This window comes from Sciurus carolinensis, chromosome 11 (assembly GCF_902686445.1).
Source record: "Sciurus carolinensis chromosome 11, mSciCar1.2, whole genome shotgun sequence".
In the NCBI taxonomy this organism is placed as follows: Eukaryota; Metazoa; Chordata; class Mammalia; order Rodentia; family Sciuridae; genus Sciurus; species Sciurus carolinensis.
The window spans coordinates 73,981,618-74,003,317 of record NC_062223.1 but is presented as its reverse complement, the minus strand read 5'-3'; the positions used below and the strand labels follow the sequence as shown (position 1 = coordinate 74,003,317).

Sequence of the window (21,700 nt, the reverse complement as noted above, 5' to 3'; positions counted from 1 at the left end):
TCCCTTGGTCATTCAAGTTAAAATGCAGCTATCCATCTATTTGTTTGGTTGTTTTCAGAGGAGGGGAGGTAAGCACTGGACATATTATTCAGTCGTTTTGGAATCTATTGAAACTGAAAATTTTATATTCAGCTAAGCTGTCTTTCAAGATCATTCATACAGAAAAATAAGCATTACAGGTTTAGAATATTTTACTCATTCTTTCTTGGGGATTCATAACAAAGATTCAGTTTGATCCAATCAGAAGATAAAAGGGGAAATTCTCAAAAAGATTGATGATGAGCAATGAATATTATCTAAGACTTAAAGTATGTAAAGCAATAAAAAGACTACCAAGCAGATTTGAGCAAGTGGAAAGAATATAAATAAAAATGGAAAAGAGAAAGTAAACAATATTCATCCATAGACAAGAATGAAATCCTACACTTGGGTCAACATGGATGGGCCTGGAGGACATTGAGTCAAATGGAATAAGTTAGGTACAGAAAAACACATGCCACATGATCTCACTCACACTAAAGAGTTGATTTTACAGAATGAGGAGTGAGAGTGGTCTTAAATAGAGTGTATGGTTGAGAGGAGGGAGGAGAGATGGGGAAACATTTGTCCATGGATTCTTAAGAGAAATACATTTTCAGAGATCTCTATAGCAAGGTGGTAAAAGTTAATGATGATATATTATTAAAAATGTAAAGAGAATGGATGTTAAGTGCTCTCACAAACATAATAACAAATTAGAGCTGATAAATGAGAGATTGATTAGCTAGATATAACCTTTCAACAATGGATATATATTTCAAAATACTGTTACACATGAGGAAAACATACAATGTTATTTGTTAGTTTAGCAAATATTTAAGAAAAACAACAACAACTCCATGTGGTACTGGCATAAAGACAGAAGAACAGGCTGTTTGGATAGGATAGGGAGTTCAGAAATAAACCCCTGGCATATGATCAAGAAATTTTTGACAGGGCACAGAAACCACTCATTGGGCAAAGAACAGTCTCTTCAATGGTGTCTGGAAAACTGGATATCCATGTGCAAAAGAATGAAAAGGAATCCTCACTTTTATATAATAAGCAAAAATTAACTCAAAAAATTCAAAGACTTAATTGGAAGACATAAATTATAAAGTTAGACGAAAATATAAAGGGATTCAAAATTTCAAAGATTTCTTAGGTATAATACACAGGTAACATAAAGAAAAACAGACAGATGGCTTTGCAAATTGTAAGTCATAACAAATAACAGAGTAAAGGTCACTTACAGAATGTAAGAAGGTATTTGCTGATCATATATTTCATAAGAATTGCCTATCCAGTAAATAAAGTACTTCTATAACTCAAATCTAATATGCCACTTAAAATTTGGACAAAGGACTTTACATTTCTCTAAAGGTGGTTCACAAATGACCAACTAACATATGCAAAGAAGCTTTAATCACTGATCATTAGAGAAGTGAAAGTCAAACAATAGTGAGATGATACTGTATACCCATTAGGGTGACAACTATCAAAAGCAAAACAAAATAAAATAATACTGTTGGCCAGAATATGGAGAAACTAAAATCCTTTGTGAATTATTGATTTTAGGTGTAAAATTATGTAACCACTAAAGAAGGACTTTCATATGATGCAGTCCTTCAGGGTATATATCCAAAGAGTTGATATGAGGCTCTCCTAGACCTATTTATTGGCATACTAATGTTTACAGTAGCAATTAAGCATGCAAGTTGTACAAAAAAGTGAAATGCATTTTGATAGAATTTGAATCTTAATAGCTATGTTGAACTTCTATATACCTATATTTATTTAGAAAATGCAGATGTATTGATAGCCATACCAGAGGGGTTGTGAAAATTGAACCAGAAAACTATTGGAAAGCATCTGAAGGGGTTCGTGGCACATGGTGGGTTTTCACAAATCTAACCAATCTTGGACCTTTGGTGTTCCTTCCAGGGAACTCCTTATAGAAAACTCTATACACTTAGTCTAATGGTTAGGTATCCTCTGAGATCTTGGAGAAACAAAGACTTTAGACACCAACCATCTAACTCCTCCTGCATTCTGAAAAACTCCAGGGGCAGAACTAAGAGAAAAACTCGTCTCTGGAGGAGTTACACAGTTTGGTTGCTGGGCAGAAGCCAAAGGAAGATGGGTGCCCAGGGGAAAGGACAGATGATAAAGTATCTAACAGGGAAAGAAGGCTCCCAGTGGGAGGTGGTTAAAAAGGACAATAGTTACCATGTATGTACATTGTTATGTTTGATCTCCTGGGTTATTATTGCTCCTCCTAAAGAGTCCTGTATAAATTCTTCTATTGGCTGAAAGAAATGTGGACTCTCAGGCATAGGTCATCAGAGATAGTTGAATAGAGAAAATTCCAAGGATATGAATATCTAATCAGGGGATCCAAGGGTTGGGTTGATGGAATCTCAAGGCCAGGGTCACCCTGGAAATGAGGGTTCATGTCCTCAACACAACTATAGACCACTCTTCAGCCTCGAGGATACTGCTGATACCAAGAGATTCTTCTGGAAATGATGGGAAGATGGAGGAGGTGGGATAGGAAACAGGAACATAGGACAACTTTGGTTGAAAAGGGAGAGAAGATGGGGTAAGTGCAAAATTGGTTTGGTAGAGAAACAACTTTCGGGGATCAAGAAGAGTTATGAGAAAAGCAACCAAGGTTAAGCTGACTGGGAGCATGTTTAGTTGGAGAGGAGAGGCACTCTGGTGAGTACACAGGGCTAGTGTAAAAAGAAAGGCTCCTTTCAAATGAGTTACCTAGTACTTTTACCTTTAAGAAATTTTTGAATTATGAATTTCTCCTCCTTTAAATAGGAATGAAAACCTCACACATCCTGTGATTTGGTTACTCGTGTTAAATGGCTTATCTGAGTTAGGCCCTCTGGACCTGCGTGTGAGTGTCTCTACAGGATTGAAGGCACAGGTGGCAGTAAGGCTAGAAATGTGACTTAGGAGAGGTTGGCCAGAACTTTCCAGAAAGTGTGACATCAACAACCAGGAAGCATTGTGTCTGAATCTTGACCTGTGCAGTGGCTATGTGGGTGTGTTCACATGTTCACATCATAAAGTTTTTTTTTATTATTTTATTTATTTATTTTGGTACCAGGGAATAAACCCAGTGGTACTTAACCACTGAGCAATATCCCCAGCCCTTTTTATTTATTTTTTTATTTAGAGATGGGGTCTTGCTAAGTTTCTTAGGGCCTTGCTAAGTTGCTGAGGCTGACTTTTAACTTGCAGTCCTCCTGCCTCAGCCTCCTGAGCCTCTAGGATTAAAGGTATATGCCACCATACCCAGTCCACATTATAAAATTTATTATGCTGCTTATCTTCAACTCCTGCATCTTCCAATATTTATCAATCAAAGAGCTAACCAAAATATAAGGGAGCATACAGTGATGCTAAAAGAAGTCAGTGGGTAGGTAACACATCTTTGTGGAAATCTTCGTTGATCTTAGTAAGTCAATTTTCAGTGACAAGTTATTGAGTGCAATAAAATTTTTTAAAAAAGGAACTGACCAAACCAATGTCCTGTTCTCTGAAGAGAGTAATATCATATATAGATGTCTGGCAGGGCCAATTAAGAAGAAAAGTAATTGAATTAAAAAAAAAAACCCTATGTAGATCGTGAAAGATATGACCAGTGAGAAGTTTCTGGGGCTGGAGAGAGGAAGGATGGGGCAGGGAATAAGCCGAAGCTACCATCAGAAGAAAAGTGTCTACCCAGGGCAGCCAGGAGGGGGGTGTCCTGGATCAAAGATGAGGGAAAGAGTAGGCATTCTCACTCCTCTGCTCTTCTCCAGCTGCTCAGGAAGTGATGCTCAGCTCATGCAGCAGTCTGAGTACCCAGACATTTCCTCCCTTTTTACCATTCGACTTTATAAGCTTTCCCTTGTCTTCTCCTGAGGTATCACTGAACACATCTTACCCTATGGTTACACACAGCAGGGTTCTTATGATCTGTGACACAGTGACCACTATTTCATTGAGTCTGTCTCACTATATATAATTTCTTATGTATAGGCCTTTTCTTTTAGTGGTTGTTTAGTTGTTTGTTTCAATGAATACCACAGTATGGAATCAGTTCTCAGATATTTGTGTTTTTAGGGACCTCGTGAGGACTCCCCATAAGGTTGCTGGGGGCCCTTGGATGTGGAGTTGTCTGTCACTGATCAATTCTTCAGGAGACAAATGGAAGGGCAAATGTACACCACATGGTTGGGATGCAGAATCAGAGGAATATTTGTCTAGTGTCTGGCTCACAGAGAAAATGTCTACTACAGCAGATGAGAATGTGAGCCCAGAATCCCATCAATCTGTTCTATCCATCTATTCAGAGAAGGGTAGGACCCTGAAGAAAGCGTAGAGAGGATTAAATAGAGACAGAATCCAAGGGTAAGGACATGGCAGTTCCTCAATCTGGAAACCCTTTATTGAGGGAAGGACACAGGAAGTGATAGCTAAAGCCAGACTAGTCCTGAGCCTTGGCAAATAAGCCTCCTTCATTGAAGCTTGCCTGGAAACCTAGGAAGCAGTTTTGGGGTTATTTATAACTACTATGAAGTCAAAACAATTGATGTACTGACCCATTGGGCTGATACCTTGAGAGATGTAATATTAGGGCAATGAGAGTTTCTGGGGGGAGTTCAAAAATACTCAGAATTTTGTCTGGTCCACACTTAGAATCTCAAATCCAAGTCATGTGTATATTTTCTTAGGAAGTGGAATTATCTGAGAGCAATAGGAAAAACAGTTTTCATTTCATTTCATTTTATTTATTTATTTATTTTGAATCTGGAGATTGAACCTAGGGCCTTGTATGTGCTAGGCAAGCATTTTGCCACTGAACTATATCCCCAGTCAGGAGAAACAGTTAAAGTACCACTTTAGCCTGGATCAAAGATGCCTGTCATATCCACTTCTACTCCACCTTTAATGATTTCATTTTTGCATTTTTGTTATATGGCAGCAAGGGTGTTAACTACTCAGACTTTGTTATTAGGGATGGGTTATAGGTAAATGTAGAAGAAACATTTTCACTGAAGTAGCAATGAAAAGAAAAAGCAAACAAACAAAATATCATAGACTTGAGTAATGTCCTATAAAGTAACAGAATGAGCTTCACATGATAGGTAGATTGTGTAGCCACTCACAGATGGGGCATCTTCAGTGGTAGATCATTGGAGGACAAGAGAAAAGCTTCAGCCAATGTAGGCTGAGTTGGTTTGCATAAGTTGTGTTTTCTTTTGTAATTTGACCCCGAGTCACACTTATTTATTTATGCTATTTGGAGCAATCTGGACCTATAGGATTATGCAGGGAAAATAGTAACAGCTTTATTAGCTACCATCTATTGAACACTTTGTACCAAGAACTTTTACATAGCATCTCCTTTAAATCTCAAAACATCTCTTTGACTCTATTTTCCATCTTACGAAGTGGCAACTTAAGGCCTGGATTGTTTATGCAATTTGACCAATGCAAAGTGACTAGCAAGTGACAGAGTAGGGTTTTCAGTCTAGGGAGTATGACTCTAGAAGAATGCTTTAATTCCTTCTCTTTTCCAACTTCGTTCCTTTCTTCAAGAATGATGTAGGTACAATGGCATGTTATAAGTGGGCCATTAGAAATGTAGATTATTATTTATGCTGCATTCTAAGAGGTAGTAAGGGTTCCTAGAAGATCAACCCACATCTTCCAAGATGGAGTGACACCACTGAGTGAAGAATGGCCCTTGGAAGAATTGTTTTCAGAGAGTTGTGGGAAGTGCACGTGCCCAAACACTATGTGGATTCATGGAGTCCAACAAAGCTAAGTGGAAAATAACTAGAGGGATTTCACATAGGAAATAAAAGCTGGTTCATGAAGACTCTTATTTTAGGTTTACCCACCAGTCATCACACATGACATAGCATGGCAACACCTGACTGAGACAGATGTGAGGCAGAGGCATCGATGAACTAAAATTAGCAAGTGTTGGTAGGCAACTTCTGCTGTGCAACATAGAAGGTCCCTTTGCCTTGTGAAATCTGGCCTAGAGAAGCCATAACACTTTTAGGGGTAAGTCCTCCATGGATGATTGATCTACATTATAAATGGAGAAATACACTCAAATTATAAATGCCTCACTTATTACGGTACTAGCACAAAGCATCTTCTTTAAAACATACCTTACTTTTATTGGATATTTCACTTTATTTGTATTGGTTCTTTTTAGTTGTACATGACAATAGAATTTATTTTTGTCATAATTATAAAAGCATGCAATTTAATTTGCTTTAATTCAACCCTGAGTACTTCCCCTTCCCTTCCTTCCTCCTATCTCTATTTCCCTTCCCTCTACTTCACCGATCTTTCGGATATTTACTTACAGTTTTTTAAAAAAGTTAGTGTCTTGTGGATGTACGTGATGTGAGATTTTCTGTGTTATATTCCTATATGTACATAGGAAAGTTAGGTCAGATTCATTCCACTGTCTTTCTCCATCCCATGCCTTCTATCTTTCCTTCATTCCCCTTTGTCTGCTCCACTAATCTTTCTTCTATTCTCTGCCCCCAACATCTTATTTTGGTTTAACTTCTGCATATCAGAGAAAACATTCTACCTTTGGCTTTTTGGGACTGGTTTATTTCACTTAGAAGTTCCATCCATCTACCAGCAAATGTCATAAAATTGTTCTTTATAACACTTCATTGAGTATATATACCACATTTTCTTTATCCATTCATCTGTCAAAGGGCACTTAGGTTGGTTCCATAGCTTAGCTATTGTGAATTGTGCTGCTATAAACATTGAATTGCCTTACTTTCTAAAGCATAAAGCATCTTGTTGTCCAGAATGTCTTGGCAGCTCACCATTAACAATGGGTTAATTTTTTTTGAAGAATAAGAAAACTTATGGGAGCTCTCATCTATGAGTAAGTACCAAGGGTTTATTTTTAGTATTTTTAATCTATTAATTGAACCTAGCTTGAAGATATCCAAGTTGAACTTAGAGAAGATAGGAGTTATAAATATTTCCAGATTTTTTAAATCTCTTGTGGAAATTCATGTTTTTCTCTAATGGCCTTATTTTGCTTAAATGCATTAGTGAATTTCTTTAATCACAAGAATGATTTATTGAGGTTTTGCCTTGATCCTATACCAGGACACAAAATGTGACATTCCATATCAAGAAATTGATAATTTCATTTAACAATGATTATTAGTAGCTAAGCATAAGAGATGAAAGACAAACTTCTCTGATTTATTAATTCTGTGGAAATTATGAACTATAATGAATATATGTATATTCTTGTTTTGCACCACAGCTCAGGGTTACATACTTGGCATAAGGCAACCAGCAAGAGCGACACACTTGAATGCATAAAATAATCATAGGTAGATTATTGGAATTCTCAGTTTAGATTACCTTGGTCAGCATGTGATTTTCATGAAGGCCCAGAAGAAATGTGCCTAAATTCACTTGAACACAGAATAGAGAGAGATCCGACATGACTTCTCAAGGGTGGTATCCTAAGAGCTGATCTTTGAACAATGAATAGAAATTAGTAGGGGAAGAACCTTGAGCAGGATAGAAGGTGGAGCAGGATAACATCATCATATGTCAGTTTTCTGATCCTGAGATTACCATCCAGTTAAGAATATCCACCAGGTTTATCAACACCATAGACAGGCACAATTTTACAGGACTGTATCCTTTCTTATACCACTTTTTATATTAACAGGAAAGCAGCCTCACCTGTGATGCTGGGGCCACCCCACAACCACAGCATGGAAACCCCTGCCACCTTCTTCCTTGTGGGCATTCCAGGCTTGCAGTCTTCATATCTTTGGCTGGCTATCTCACTGAGTGCCATGTACACCATAGCCCTGTTGGGAAACAGCCTCATCATGACTGTAATCTGCATGGATTCCACCCTGAGAGAGCCTATGTTTGGCTTCCTGTGCGTTCTGGCTGCGGTGGACATCGTCATGGCCTCCTCGGTGGTCCCCAAGATGGTGAGCATCTTCTCCTCAGGACACAGCTCCATCAGCTTCAGTGCCTGTTTCGCTCAGATGTACTTTGTCCACGCAGCCACAGCCATGGAGACGGGGCTGCTGCTGGCCATGGCTTTGGACCGCTACGTAGCCATCTGCAAGCCCCTTCACTACAAGAGCATTCTCACACCTAGAGTGATGCTGGGCATGAGTGTGACCATCACCATCAGAGCTGTTACATTCATGACCCCTTTGAGTTGGATGGTTAGTCATCTACCTTTCTGTGGCTCCCATGTGGTTCCTCATTCCTACTGTGAGCACATGGCTGTGGCCCAGTTAGCATGTGCTGACCCCATGCCTAGCCGTCTTTATAGTTTGATTGGTTCCTCCATTATTGTGGGCTCTGATGTGACCTTCATTGCTGCCTCCTATATCCTGATTCTCAGGGCAGTGTTTGGTCTCTCCTCCAAGAATGCCCAGTGGAAGGCATTAAGCACATGTGGCTCCCATGTGGGGGTCATGGCCTTGTATTATCTTCCTGGGATGGCATCCATTTATGTAGCCTGGCTTGGACAGGGCACAGTGCCTCTGCACTCTCAGGTGCTGTTAGCTGACTTGTATTTGGTCATTCCACCCACCTTGAACCCCATCATCTATGGCCTGAGGACCAAACAAATACGCCAGAGAATATGCAATTTGCTGATTTGTTGTCTGTTTGAACACACTTGTGAGGGTTCATGAACACTAAACTCTTCAGACCTTGAATATTCTTGCCAACTTTAAAGGTATCTTAGTGATATATGGAGATAGATTTTTTTTTTTACCTACACCCCAGGAATTCTAAGATGATGTTGTAAAGAGCATCCTTGCAAAGTTTATAATTTCTAATAAGAATATCAATGGAGTAATTATAATTTTTGGACATTTTTATTAGTATTTAATAGGGATAAATTTGAACATAGAAAATATATTTTTGATTTTTCTTTCCTTAGCTTCTGACCTATATTTCTAACCTAATGTCCCAAGAGTTGCTCTGCTGAAGGAAACAACTCTTTAAAACACTTTCTCTAATACCTCTCTGATTTTCTCAGAATTGCTTCTCCCCCATGTGATTACATGGAAGAAACTGTTACTGTGTGACCCTTTTCTTTGGTCATCCACTCAGCTTGGGTCATGTGCTCACACCTAGACCAGTGTCCTCCAACCAAAGTGGATTCCAGTTTTATCTGAGGAGAATACAAACTTGAGATCAAAGATGGTGGCAATTTGTCAACACTTGAACTTGGAAAGAGAAAAAAGAATCATAGCAAGAGAAGCCAATTATCAATATATGATCCAGATAACATTTTTCTGGTTGTCTGGCTTCATTTCACTTTAGACACAAAGATGCATCCCTGTTCTGCTCTTTGTCACTCAACTTTAAGGCATAGAAGAGGAACCAAATATAGCTTAGGTCTTTCTTCCTGTGGGTACATCTCAAGATCTTTCTGGGATGAAAAGTTTAATTCTGAACAATATAGAAAAATAAATTGAAATATCACCATTCTTCAACAGGTCCCTGGTTACTTACATAATTTTTATTTAAATCTTGTTTTATATTTTTCTTTCAGAAAGTCTTATCAACTAGTTATCAACTCTGTGAAAAGAAAAAAAAAGATTTCATACACAAGAGACACATATATTTGATTAGGGTACATTTGAAATTCAATAAAAATAATAATTTCTTAATAGTGGTAAAATTGACTATATAAGGAGAAACCATGAGTAGTGAGTTGTTACATCTGTTTTAAGGGTTGTTTTCTTCTCATGGCAAAAACAACGTTAACTCATAGAGGGTGCTGAAGATTCCAAGAAATAATGAATGGAAAAAAATTACATAACACCTGACACATTTTATGTACTTAAAATTTGTCTAACACTTGTTTAATTTTAAAGGATAGTGCTAGGATTGAAACTGTAGTCCTGTGTAAATTAATAATAATACAATAACTCTTTCAAACTAACCTGCTAATTAAAACTCAGAATCCATAACTTTTGCTAACATTTGACTTATTTACCAACCAAGAACATTTTCTACTTGAGGGCCAACATAGTAGGAGGCAGCCTTATAAAAATCTGGTAATAATGAAAATGGCAATACAACATGAATTCATATGTCTTAAACATTTGTAGATTATAAATTTTTCACAAAAGAAACCCAGAACTTGAGAAGAAAAATGAATGAAAATCAAAGGTTAGAAAAGAAAGCTTGATTGAACTTGGGACTGTAATTTTAAAGAAGGCAAAGATCATATCCAGGAATTATGTGGTAAATTATATTTTGGTAAGAGGGAAAATAATGCAATTAAAATTTCATTAGGGACACTGAAGATAGAATATTAGAAACACCCAGACTAGAAAACAGAATAAAGAGGTGACAGGGATCAGATAGAAAATAACAGAAGACAAAGAAGTCGAATGAATATGTGTTAGATTTTTATGTCCATGGAATCCCTGAAGAGAATTTAAAAATCAAAGGAATTAAAGGTGATCTTAACATGTATTTTTCAAAGAACTCCCTGGAAACATTTATTTGAAATTGTCAACTCTGAGACTAATATTGGTGAGTCTGTCAACTATTTAAAATAACAAAAATTGCATTTGGTCTTCAGACAAAACCAAAACCAAAACCAAATAAACAAAACACCCCAAACCTAAGTCATGTTCAAGGAAAATAAAACCAGGCATGAATTGCTTTTATTTTTTTAAAAAAAATTATTTTATTGGTTCTTTTTAGTTATACATGACAGTAGAATTCATTTTGATAAAATTATACAAGAATAGGGTCTATCTTATTCTAATTAGGGCCCCATTCTTGTGGGTGGGTACTTTTTGCCAGCAACATGTAAATCCAATAAGAGTAGAGTAACATTTTTAAAAACCAAACAAACAAAACTCCCTCAAGAATGGAAATTATGAACTAAAAATATTTTTTCTTAATGGTTTATTTTAATTTATTATAATTTTAGTTGTACCTATTTATGAGCTACACTGTGAGAATTCATTACATGTAATGATCATTATCTTGAGTAGTGATTAAGTTCAGTGTATTTAGCATTTCTGTCTACTTAAACTTTTTTTTGAATTTGTATTAACACAAAATAATTCACATTTATGAGGTACAGTATGACATTTTAATATGTACCTATAATGTGTAGTGGTCAAATCAGAATAATTAATATTGTCATCTTCTTATCTTCATTTTGTACATGGAATTTTTGAGCTCCTCTCTTCTAGTTTATTTTTAAAATATAGAATACATTTTAGATGAAATGGATGTTGAATTTTATTGAATGATTTTTCTCCATCTATTGAAATGATCATGATTTTTGTCCAATTGTTGTTGTGGGGCATTAAGCTTATTGTTCATATTGAACCACAGCATGTGTTGAACCATACTTGCATACCTGGAATGAATTCCACTCAGATGAATGAGCTTTTTGATATGCTCTTGTATTTAATTTATTATTATTTTGTTGGGAACTTTTGAATGTATGTTCACTAAAGGTGTTGGGTCTATAAAATGTGTGCATGCGTGTGTGTGTGTGTGTGTGTGTGTGTGTGTGTGTGTGTGTTTCAGTATCAGGGTAAGGTTGGCTTTATTGAGTGAGTTTGGAAAAATTCCCTTTCAATTTTTTGAAAAAGTTTGAGAAGAATCGGTATCTGTTCTTCCTTAAAAGTGTCATAGAATTTAGCAGTGATACCATCCAGTCCTGGACTTTCCTTGTTGTGATAATTTTTATTACTCATTCAATTTTATTACTCCTTGGTTTGTTCAGGTTTTTCATGCCTTCATGGTCCACTTTTGGTAAGTTACATGTACCTAGGAATTTATCCATTTCTTCTAGGTTTTGTCCATTTTTTTTTTTTTTTTGAACTAGGATTGAAATCAGGGTGCTTAACCACTGAGCAACATTCTCGGACTTTTTTTTTATGTTTTATTTAGAGACAGGGTCTTGCTAAGTTGCTTAGGTCTTGCTAAGTGGCTGAGGCTGGCTTTGAACTTATGATCCTTCTGCCTCAGACTCCTGAGCTTCTGGGATTACAGGCGAGCACCTCTGTGACTGGCAGAATTTCATTACTTTTGTGGCTGAATAATATTCTGTTGTGCTTATATACCATACTTTCTTTATCTGTTCATTCACTGAAGGGCATCTGTATTGATTTCATATTTTAGCTATTTCAAATATGTTTTCATTTGAATTACTGAGTTCTTCATTTCCAAGTTTTGTTTGGTTCTTTTTCAAGATCTGTATTTGCCAAATTTTTGATTCATATCATGGGTTTTGTTTCTATTTTGTTCAACTGTCTTTCTGTACTCTCTTGAGTCTCATTGTTTCCTTATAATTATTATTTTTAAAGCTTCATTAGACATTTTTATCAGTATTATTCCCTTGGAATCTGTTGCTAGAGAATTATCGTATTCTTTTGGAGGTACTATATTACCTTTTCATATTTTTTATGACGTGTGTGTGTGTGTGTGTGTGTGTGTGTGTCCGTGTCTGTACTGGACATTGAAGCCAGGACCTCATGTCTGCTTAGTAAGTGTTCTACCACTGTTACATCTCTAGACCTGACTCTTTTAATTTGTAAATATTTGGGGTAAGTTATTTATATCATTTTTACATAATGAGTTTCTTAGTAAATCACTTTCTCCTTAAGATGTCTTATGGTATCAGTTTGGAGGGTTATCTTACCTTTAGGTCCATCTGGGCACTGTGGTTTTTGTCTCCCTATAACTACTTTGGCTGTGGTTGATATCTTTTGAGTACAGCCTGAGCAGCACTGTGGTCAGAGAGACCTGCTGTCCTCAGGGGCTGTGCTGGTGTGGGACCCTCTAGCACCCCTGGCAAATGCGGTACATACAGCAGTGTGGGTTGGGTATGTACCATATGGACACCCTGGAAAGAGATGGTGCTGGGAATCTGGTAGACATTTTTTCAGGCACTGCTGGGGCTTGCTGTGCTATCAGCAAAGACCACTGGCATGGCGACTTGGATGTCTGCAGCACACGCTCTCAGATCCAGCAGTGGAGCATGCCCAGGAGCAGTTGGCAGTGGGGAGAGGCAGTATCAGGGAACTAGAGCACCTGCCTTTATTCCCGTCTGGCCATGCCCCCTGTTCCAGGGAACAAGTGTCTTCATGTCTGAGGTTTTGGAAAGCATCACCCTTCCCTCCTCCAGAGTTGAACCATTTGTTCCTTGTAGTGCTGGGCACTACATGGATGTGGGTTCTGGGTTATAGTTGCTCTGCTGGGTGATTCTGGGTTCAAGAGGTTACAGGTCCCTTTGATAGTGGGAGGAATATCTGTGGTGTTCCAAATATGGGGACATTCAGATGTTTCTGACTGGAGGACAGTATAAATTACTCCCTTCTCTGACTGGTGCTGAGTTTCAGCATCCTGAATTATTAGGGTTTAAAGGAAGACAATGTGAGTTCCTTTCCCAAAGAAAATCTATTGTGAAGACCACACTTAGCTGCCTTGTGAGGGTTATAAGCCTGTGAGGTCTGTGAAACTATCTAGTAGCAATGATTACTGATATACTGATGGAGTTTCTGATGAATCCTCACATTCACCCTTTCCTCTGCAAAGAGGAGTCTCCCTAGTTATTGTGTTTTGTTCCTGTTTTTATACTGCCTTTCCAGGTATCTGATTCTTATAGAATTTCAATCTTTCCCTTGCTCATTTGTAGCATTCTCCTTGGTCACTCATTTTAATATGCAATTACACTTCTGTTTATTTGGTTCTTCTTTGATATGGCAGTGGTGGTCTGTGGGCAATTTTATTCAATTAGAGTCTTTCTGAGCTAAAATTTTATACTGAGATAAATTATATAAGATCAAGAATACAGAAAAATAGCCATTAAACACATAGAATATTTACCTGTTCCTCTGGCACGAGAATTCATAGCAGAGGTCCAATTTGACACAACTGAAAGATGATGGGGGACACTTTCTCAAAGGGACTGATAATGTACAATGAATAAACTTATTTTCTAAGGCTTTAAAAATATAAAACAATGGAAAGAATGCTAAGTAAATATTATATATTCTGAGCTGTTGGGAATAATACGTTAACTAACTCAGGCTGACTCCTTACTCCCTGGCAAGTGAGCAAGATCAAGGCCTCAAAGGCGGTTTCAAAAGTTAATGACGATAAATCAGACCACCGTCAGGGATTGGTTAACAGTAGTTCCGCGAGCGTGATCAGCTTGTGCTTGCCAGATAATCCTATGGGACTCTCACCTGCATGAACTCCCTGTGCCTTGCTGACCTTTAAGCTGATTGGTTCTCGCCTAGCCTCCACCCTACATAAAATCTGTGTGACTTCCTCAATAAAGGAGTTCCTGCTGTGACTGGTCTCCCTGACTCGTCTGATTGTCCTCCCACCGGAGGGCTGGGTGTGGTCAGCCGGCCCTACCTTTCCCGGTCTGGCCTTGTTTTGGGAGTGCTCCCTTCCCTTGTCGTGGTCGAGAAGAGCAAGGGGACTAAAGAACCCGACACTGAGCAAGTAGAAAGAGTGCAAATAAAAATAGAGGAAGAAAGATAAAAGAGAAAGTAAAAATCTTTCAACTATATACAAGAATGAAATTCTACCATTCATGCCTCCGCATCCCTGGAGGACATCATGCTAATTGAAATTAGCCAGATGCAGAAAGACAAATACCATATTATCTCATTCACATATTGATTTGGAAAGTTTATTTCATAGAACTAGATATTATAATGGTATTTAATAGAGGTGGAGGTTGTCAGAAAGGGGAAGAGATTGGTCCACAGATACACATTTACAGTTAGGTAGGAGGAATAAATGTCATAAATGAGAATTCATAATTTTCAATAAATGAGAATAATTAAGCCACTTAGTAAGTGGGTTGTTTGTTTTGTGGTGTTGAATTTTTTGTTCTTTACATATTCTGGCTACTAATCCTCAGGAAAGACGTAGCTGGCAATGGTTTTTCTCCCATTCTGTAGGCTGTCTCTTTATTCTGTTAATTGTTTCCTTTGCTGTGCAGATGTTTTAAATTCAATGTCATCACATTTGTAAATTCTTGCTATTATTTGTGCTGTGAGAGTCATATTCAGGTAGTCATTGCCTGTGCCAGTATCTTGAAGGTTCTCCCCTATGTTTTTATTTAGTGGTTTTAATGTTTTAGGTCTTATACTGGGGTCTTTGATCCTTTTTTGGGGGTTATCAGGGAATGAACTCAGGGGCAATTGACTACTGAGTCACATCCCCAGCCATGTTTTGTATTTTATTTAGAGAGGGTCTCACTGAGTTGCTTAGCACCTTACTTTTGCTGAGGCTAGCTTTGAACTCGGAATCCTCCTGCCTCAGCCTCCTGAGCTGCTTGGGTTACAGTCATGTGCCACTGTGCTTGGCTTCTTTGATCCATTTTGAATTGTCTTTTGTATAGGGTGAGAGACAGGATCTTGTTTCATTCTACTACATATGGATATTCAGGTTTTCCTGAACCCTTTGTTAATATGGCTGTCTTTTCTTTAATATTCTGGAAACTTTTTCCAGAATCAGATGACTGTACCTGTTCGGGATTACTTCTGTGTCTTTAATTCTATTCCATTGGCCTATGTGTCAGTAAATGGAATTGTTTTTCTGATTGAAAGAACTAAAATTGCAAAACTAGAAGTAAATAAAGGGAAATTTGAAATAGTTAAGACTTTTTAGATATGACATCAAAAGCACCATCAACAAAGACAAAAATATGCAAGAAACGTGATTTTGTGTAACAAAATATCCAACCAAGTAAAGAACGAACTACAGAATGGAAGAATATATTTGCATCTCATATTTTTTTAAGATTCTCCTATCTAGTAAATTTAGAACTCCTACAGTTCAACAACAACAACAACAAAAAAATCAAAGACCCCAATAAAAACTGGGCAAAGGACTTAATATTTCTGTAAAGATGATATGTCATGGACCAACTAACATATAATAAGATGTTTTCTTAGAGAAAGGAAAATTAGAAGTAAGGGTATTACCTCATGACCATTAGAATAACACCTATAAAAAATAAAATAGAAGTGGCCTGAACCTGAGTCCTGGTCTCCTGCCTTCCTCCAGTATGAGTTTTGTCACTCCACCTTCTTCTTCAGCAACTACTGGTCTCTGGGCTCCATCTGGTCACAGGTCTGGCCTGGCAGTAGCACAGCCAGAGTCTATGTAGGCTCTAGAGGCTTGGGTTGAGGGATCTTGTTTTGCTTCCCATTCTTCCCAGTTTCCAGGGAGGCTGGGGTTCCAATGTCCTGGTGGTAGGGATGGTCAGCAGTCTGGCAGGAATAGGAATCATCCAGAGCAAGAAGGAGACCATGCAAGACCTGGTCTCCTTCCTGGACAGAGTGAGGATCCTGGAAAGTAAACTCTGGGAACATCTGAAGAAGATGGGACCCCAATTAATGGACTGAGGGCAGTACTATAAGATCATCAAGGAGCTTCAAGCTCAGATCTTGGCAAATTCTGTGGACAATACCAGAATTACTCTGCAGATTGGCAATTCTCATCTTGCTGTTGAGGATACTAGAGTCAAATATGAGACAGAGATGACCATGTGCCGGTTGATGGAGAGTGATATCCATGGGCTCCTCAAGGTTATTGATGACACCAATATCATTTGACTTCAACTAGATATGGAAATTGAGGCTCTCAAGGAGGAACTTTTGTTCATGAAGAAGAACCATGAGCAAGAAGGCAAAGTCTTCAAGGATAGATTGCCAGCTGTGGGTTGACCGAGGTGAATGCTCCCAAATCTCAGGACCACAGCAAGATCATGGCAGACATCCAGACCCAGGATAAGAAACTGGTTCAGCATAACTGAGAGGAGTTGAAAAAGTACTGGTTCCAGCAGATCAAGGAGAGCACCACAGTGGTTACTTTGCAGTCTGCTGAGATTGGAGCTGTGGTCTGCTGAGGTTAGGGCTGCTGAAATGATGCTCACAGAGCTGAGATGCATGGCCCAGTCTTTCGAGAATCACCTGGACTCCATGAGAAATCTCAAGTCCAGTTTAGAGAATAGTCTGAGGGACATGGAGGCCTGCTGCACCATGTACATGGAATAGCTTAATGGGGTCTTGCTGCACCTGGAATCAGGGTTGTCACAGACCCAGGCAGAGAGGCAGACCAGGCCCAGGACTTACAAGGCCCTGCTGAACATCAAGGTCCATCTAGAGGCTGAGGTTGCCCCTTACCACTGCTTGCTGGAAGACAGGGAGAACTTCAATGTCAATTATGGCCCAAATAGCAATAACTCTATGCAAAATATTAAAAGGACTGCCACCTGTGGGATTTGGATGCCAACACAGTGTCTGAGACCCATAATACAAATGTACTGAGACACTGAGGCAGCAGAAGCAGTGGACCTTGGGGGAATAAGAAACCAAAAAAAGGTCAGAAGTCACTGGAGAAAATAGAATGACAATTGTTGGCAAAGATATGGATAAGAGATTCAAGATGGTGGACTAGAGGAAGGCTGCATTCCTTGTTGCTCTGTAACTTGGGATTCAAGCAAAGGAAAATCTGTTTCTCTGTGAGGTCATCTTTGCTGCTCATCAATCCCCTTCTGTTTACCCCATTCGTTCACTGTGATCACCCACAGTCTGCCAGCATATCAACTACTTTTTGAGTGCAGATCGCTCATTGACTGCCACCTATCATCCGCCCTTGCCCATTTGCCTGCCTCTTGCCTGCCCACTGCCTGCCTTTCACCTACCCGTCACCCATGGCCCGAGGTCCACCTGCTGATTGTCTGCCAATAGTCTTCAGATGACCCGCAGACTGCCAGTGGATCGCCAGCTGCCTGCTGTTGCCTGGAAGTCCACTGTCACAGTACCCGCAGGGTTGGTTACATGTGGCTGCCACAATTTTGGGACAACATCCAGGACCTACAGGACCCCTGGGCCAACTGACCATGCCCTTCCTTCAGGGCCCATGCCCCGTGGGGACTCAGTGCCCTTGCCTGGTCAGCACCCATGCTGCGTCTCCCCATTTGCAGTGCATCCATCCTGGGTTATCCAAGAAGCAAAAGTCACCATCTTTAGGTGGGATTGCTCCCATCCTGAGATGCCTGCTGGAGACTGGGAGCTCATTGTCAGGTGCCTGTATGCATCAGGCTACCAAAGACTGGGAGGTTTGAATAGTATATGACTATTACAGTACAGATATTTTTTCTCCTTTTTGAAATTTTCAAGTTTTTATTTTCTTATTTTTCTTGTGCTCTCTATATACTCTTTTCTTATCCCATTAAAAGTTACATCCTATACCCCTTACCATCACCTTTGTCCATCATTATAAACTATAGACCTCATTGCAAATCTATTGGTTATTCTGTACATAATAATCAAACACATCCTCTCTGTTCATTATGGCAATACTGTTAACATATTCATAGGGGCTATTTGGTTTAGGGCTTCATATTTTCTGTACTGGGTACTGCTAATATTTGATCTCCCCCTTAAAGGAGAAGTTTTGGAAACCTGCAGGGTCACTATAAGCCTATAAGGGGAAAACTGCAATACCACAGATCTGCACTGCTAGAAGGGAAGATACACAAACAACATGAAAAAACATGGGAAGGAAGTGCCCCAAACAAACCAAGATGTTATATTTATAGAATCCATTGACAGCACAGTAGAAAAAATGTCAGAAAAGGAGATCAGAATGTATATACTTAAAATTATTTGTGAAGAAAGGATGATAGAGCAAATATAGGCAACAAAAGATCACTTAAATAAATAGTTGAAAGAGCAAATGCAGGAAGCAAAAGATTACTTCAATAAAGAGATAAAGATTCTAAAAAAAAAACCAAACAAAAATCCTTGAAATGAAGGAAACAATAAAGCAAATTAAAAACTCAATAGAAAATAACACCAATTGACTAGATCACCTGGAAGACAGTACCTCAGACAATGAAGACAAAATATTTAATCTCAAAAATAAACTTGAACAAACTGAGAAGATGTTAAGAAATCATTAATAGAACCTCCAAGAATTATGGGCTATCATGAAAATATCAAATTTAAGAATTATTGGGATTGAGGAAGGCACAGAGATACAAACCAAAGGAAAGAACAACCTGTTCAATGAAATAATATCAGAAAATTTCCCAAACCTGAAGAGTGAAATGGAAAATCAAATATGAGAGGCTTATAGAACACCATGTGCACAAAATTACAACAGATCCACACCAAGGCACATTATAATGAAAATACCTCACATACAAGATAAAGATAGGATTTTAAAGGCTGCAAGAGAAAAGCGTCAGTTTACTTATAAGGGAAACCAATATGGATATCAGCAGATTTCTCAGTCCATTACCTAAAGGCAAGAAGGATCCAGAACAATATATTTCAAGCTCTGAAAGAACATGGATGCCAACCAAGAATCCTATATGCAGCAAAACTAACCTTCAGATTTGACAATGAAATAAAATCTTTCCACGATAAATAAAAGTTAAAAGAATTTACAAATAGAAAGCCTACACTACAGAACATTCTCAGCAAATATTTCATGAGGAAGAAGTGAAACACAACAAGTCAGCAAAGGGAGGAATTACCCGAAAGGAAAAGTCAATCAAAGGAGAAACCAAGTCAAGTTAAAAACCAAAAATAAGTCAAAATGACCAGGAATATAAATCATATCACAAAAATAATCCTGAATGTTAGTGGCCTAAACTCATTAATCAAAAGACATAGTCTGGCAGATTGGATTAAAAAGAAAGATTCAGAAATATGCTGCCTTCCAGAGACCCATCTCATAGAGAAAGATCCACAGACTAAAGGTGAAAGGATGGGGAAAAACATAACATGCACATGGACTCAATAAAAAAGCAGGGGTCTCCATCCTCATATCAGATAAAGTAGACTTCAAACATTAGTCAGAAGGGATAAAGAAGGACATTTCATACTGTTAAGGGAAGCATAAATCAGCATGACATAACAATTTTAAATATTTATGCCCCAAACAATGGAGCATCCATGTACATCAAACAAACCCTTCTCAATTTTAAGAATCAAATAGATCAAAACACATTAATAGTGGGGGACTTTAATATACCACTCTCCCCACCGGATAGACCCTCCAAACAAAAACTGAACAAAGAAACGATAGAACTAAATAATACAATCAATGATATAGACTTAATGGACATGTACAGAGTATTTCATGTATCATTGAGTGAATATACTTTCTTCTCAGCAACTCATGGATCCTTCTCTAAAATAGACCATATGCTATGCCACAAAGAAGCCATTAGTAAACACAAAAAACTAGAGATATTACCTTGTATCCTATAAGACCATAATGGAATGCAATTAGAAATGAATGATAAAATAACAAACAAAAACTACTCATATACCTGGAGATTAAATAATATGCTATTGAATAATGCAATGATAACAGAAGACATCAGGGAAGAATAAAAAAAATTCTTACAGGTAAATGAGAACAATGACACAACATATCAAAATCTCTGGGACACTATGAAGCAGTACTAAGAGGAAAGTTCATTGCATTGAGCTCATACATTAAAAAAATAAAAAGTCAACAACTAAACGACCTAACATTACACCTCAAAGCCCTAGAAAAAGAAGAACAGATCAACACCAAAAGTAGTAGAAGATAGGAAATAGACTGGGAAAGACTGGGAAAACTATATGTAGTAAAATTAAATTAAACCCCTATCTCTCATCCTGCACAAAACTCAACTCAAAATGGATCAAGGACTTAGAAATTAGACCAGAGACCCTGCACCAAATAGGAGACAAAGTAGGCTCAAATATTCGTATATTTATTAATTACTTGTATGTCTTCTATAAAGTGTCTGTCCAGTTCCTTGGCCCATTTATTGATTGTATTCTTTGTATTTTTGGTGTAAAGTTTTGTAAGTTCTTTATAAATTTTGGAGAGAAGTGCTCTAGCTGAAGTGCGTGTAGAAAAGATTTTCTCCTACTCTGTAGGCTCTCTTTTCACATTATTGATTGTATTCTTTGCTGAGAAAAATCTTTTTAGTTTGAGTCCATCCCATTTATTGATTCTTGCTTTGATTTATTGTGCTTGGGAATCTTTTTTTTTTATTTTTTTTGGGTGCTGGGGATCGAACCCAGGGCCTTGTGCTTGCAAGGAAATCACTCTACTGACTGAGCTATCTCCCCAGCCCCTGCTTGGGAGTCTTGTTGAGGAAGTCTGATCCTAAGCCAACATGATAATGATTCAGGCTACTTTGTCTTCACTTTGTGTTCAGCATCTCTAGTAATTAAAGAAATTCAAATTAAAACAACTCTAAGATTTCATCTTACTACAATTACAATGGCTATTATCAAGAACACAAACAATAATAGATGTTGGCGTGGCTGTGGGGAAAAAGGCACACTCATACATTGCTGTTGGAGTTGTAAATTACAGTCACTCTGGAAAGCAGTATGGAAAGTCTTCAGAAAACTTGGAATGGACCCACCTTTTGACCCAGTTATGCCACTCCTTGGTTTATACCCAAAGGACTTAAAATCAGCAAAGTACAATAATACAGTCACATCAATGTTTATAGCAGTTCAGTTCACAATAGCTAGATTGTGGAACCAACCTAGATGCCCTCCAACAGATGAATGGATAAAGATACTGGTGTATATATATACAA

At 38.1% G+C, this 21,700-nt stretch overlaps 1 protein-coding gene and 1 pseudogene across 1 annotated transcript; both read left to right on the top strand.

Annotated features, from left to right (window-relative positions):
- The first annotated feature begins 7,757 nt into the window (after positions 1-7,757).
- On the top strand, positions 7,758-8,753 carry LOC124960741 (olfactory receptor 52I2-like). The gene has a single exon (XM_047519663.1). The coding sequence runs from the start codon at positions 7,779-7,781 to the stop codon at positions 8,751-8,753; it is 975 nt and encodes a 324-aa protein (XP_047375619.1). The 5' UTR covers positions 7,758-7,778.
- Positions 8,754-11,032: 2,279 nt separating this feature from the next.
- LOC124960665 (keratin, type I cytoskeletal 18-like) lies at positions 11,033-17,410 on the top strand (annotated as a pseudogene).
- Positions 17,411-21,700: the final 4,290 nt, after the last annotated feature.

Excerpts from the sequence above, each read along its gene's own strand:
- LOC124960741 (XM_047519663.1), top strand. The coding sequence starts at position 7,779 with ATGCTGGGGCCACCCCACAACCACAGCATGGAAACCCCTGCCACCTTC.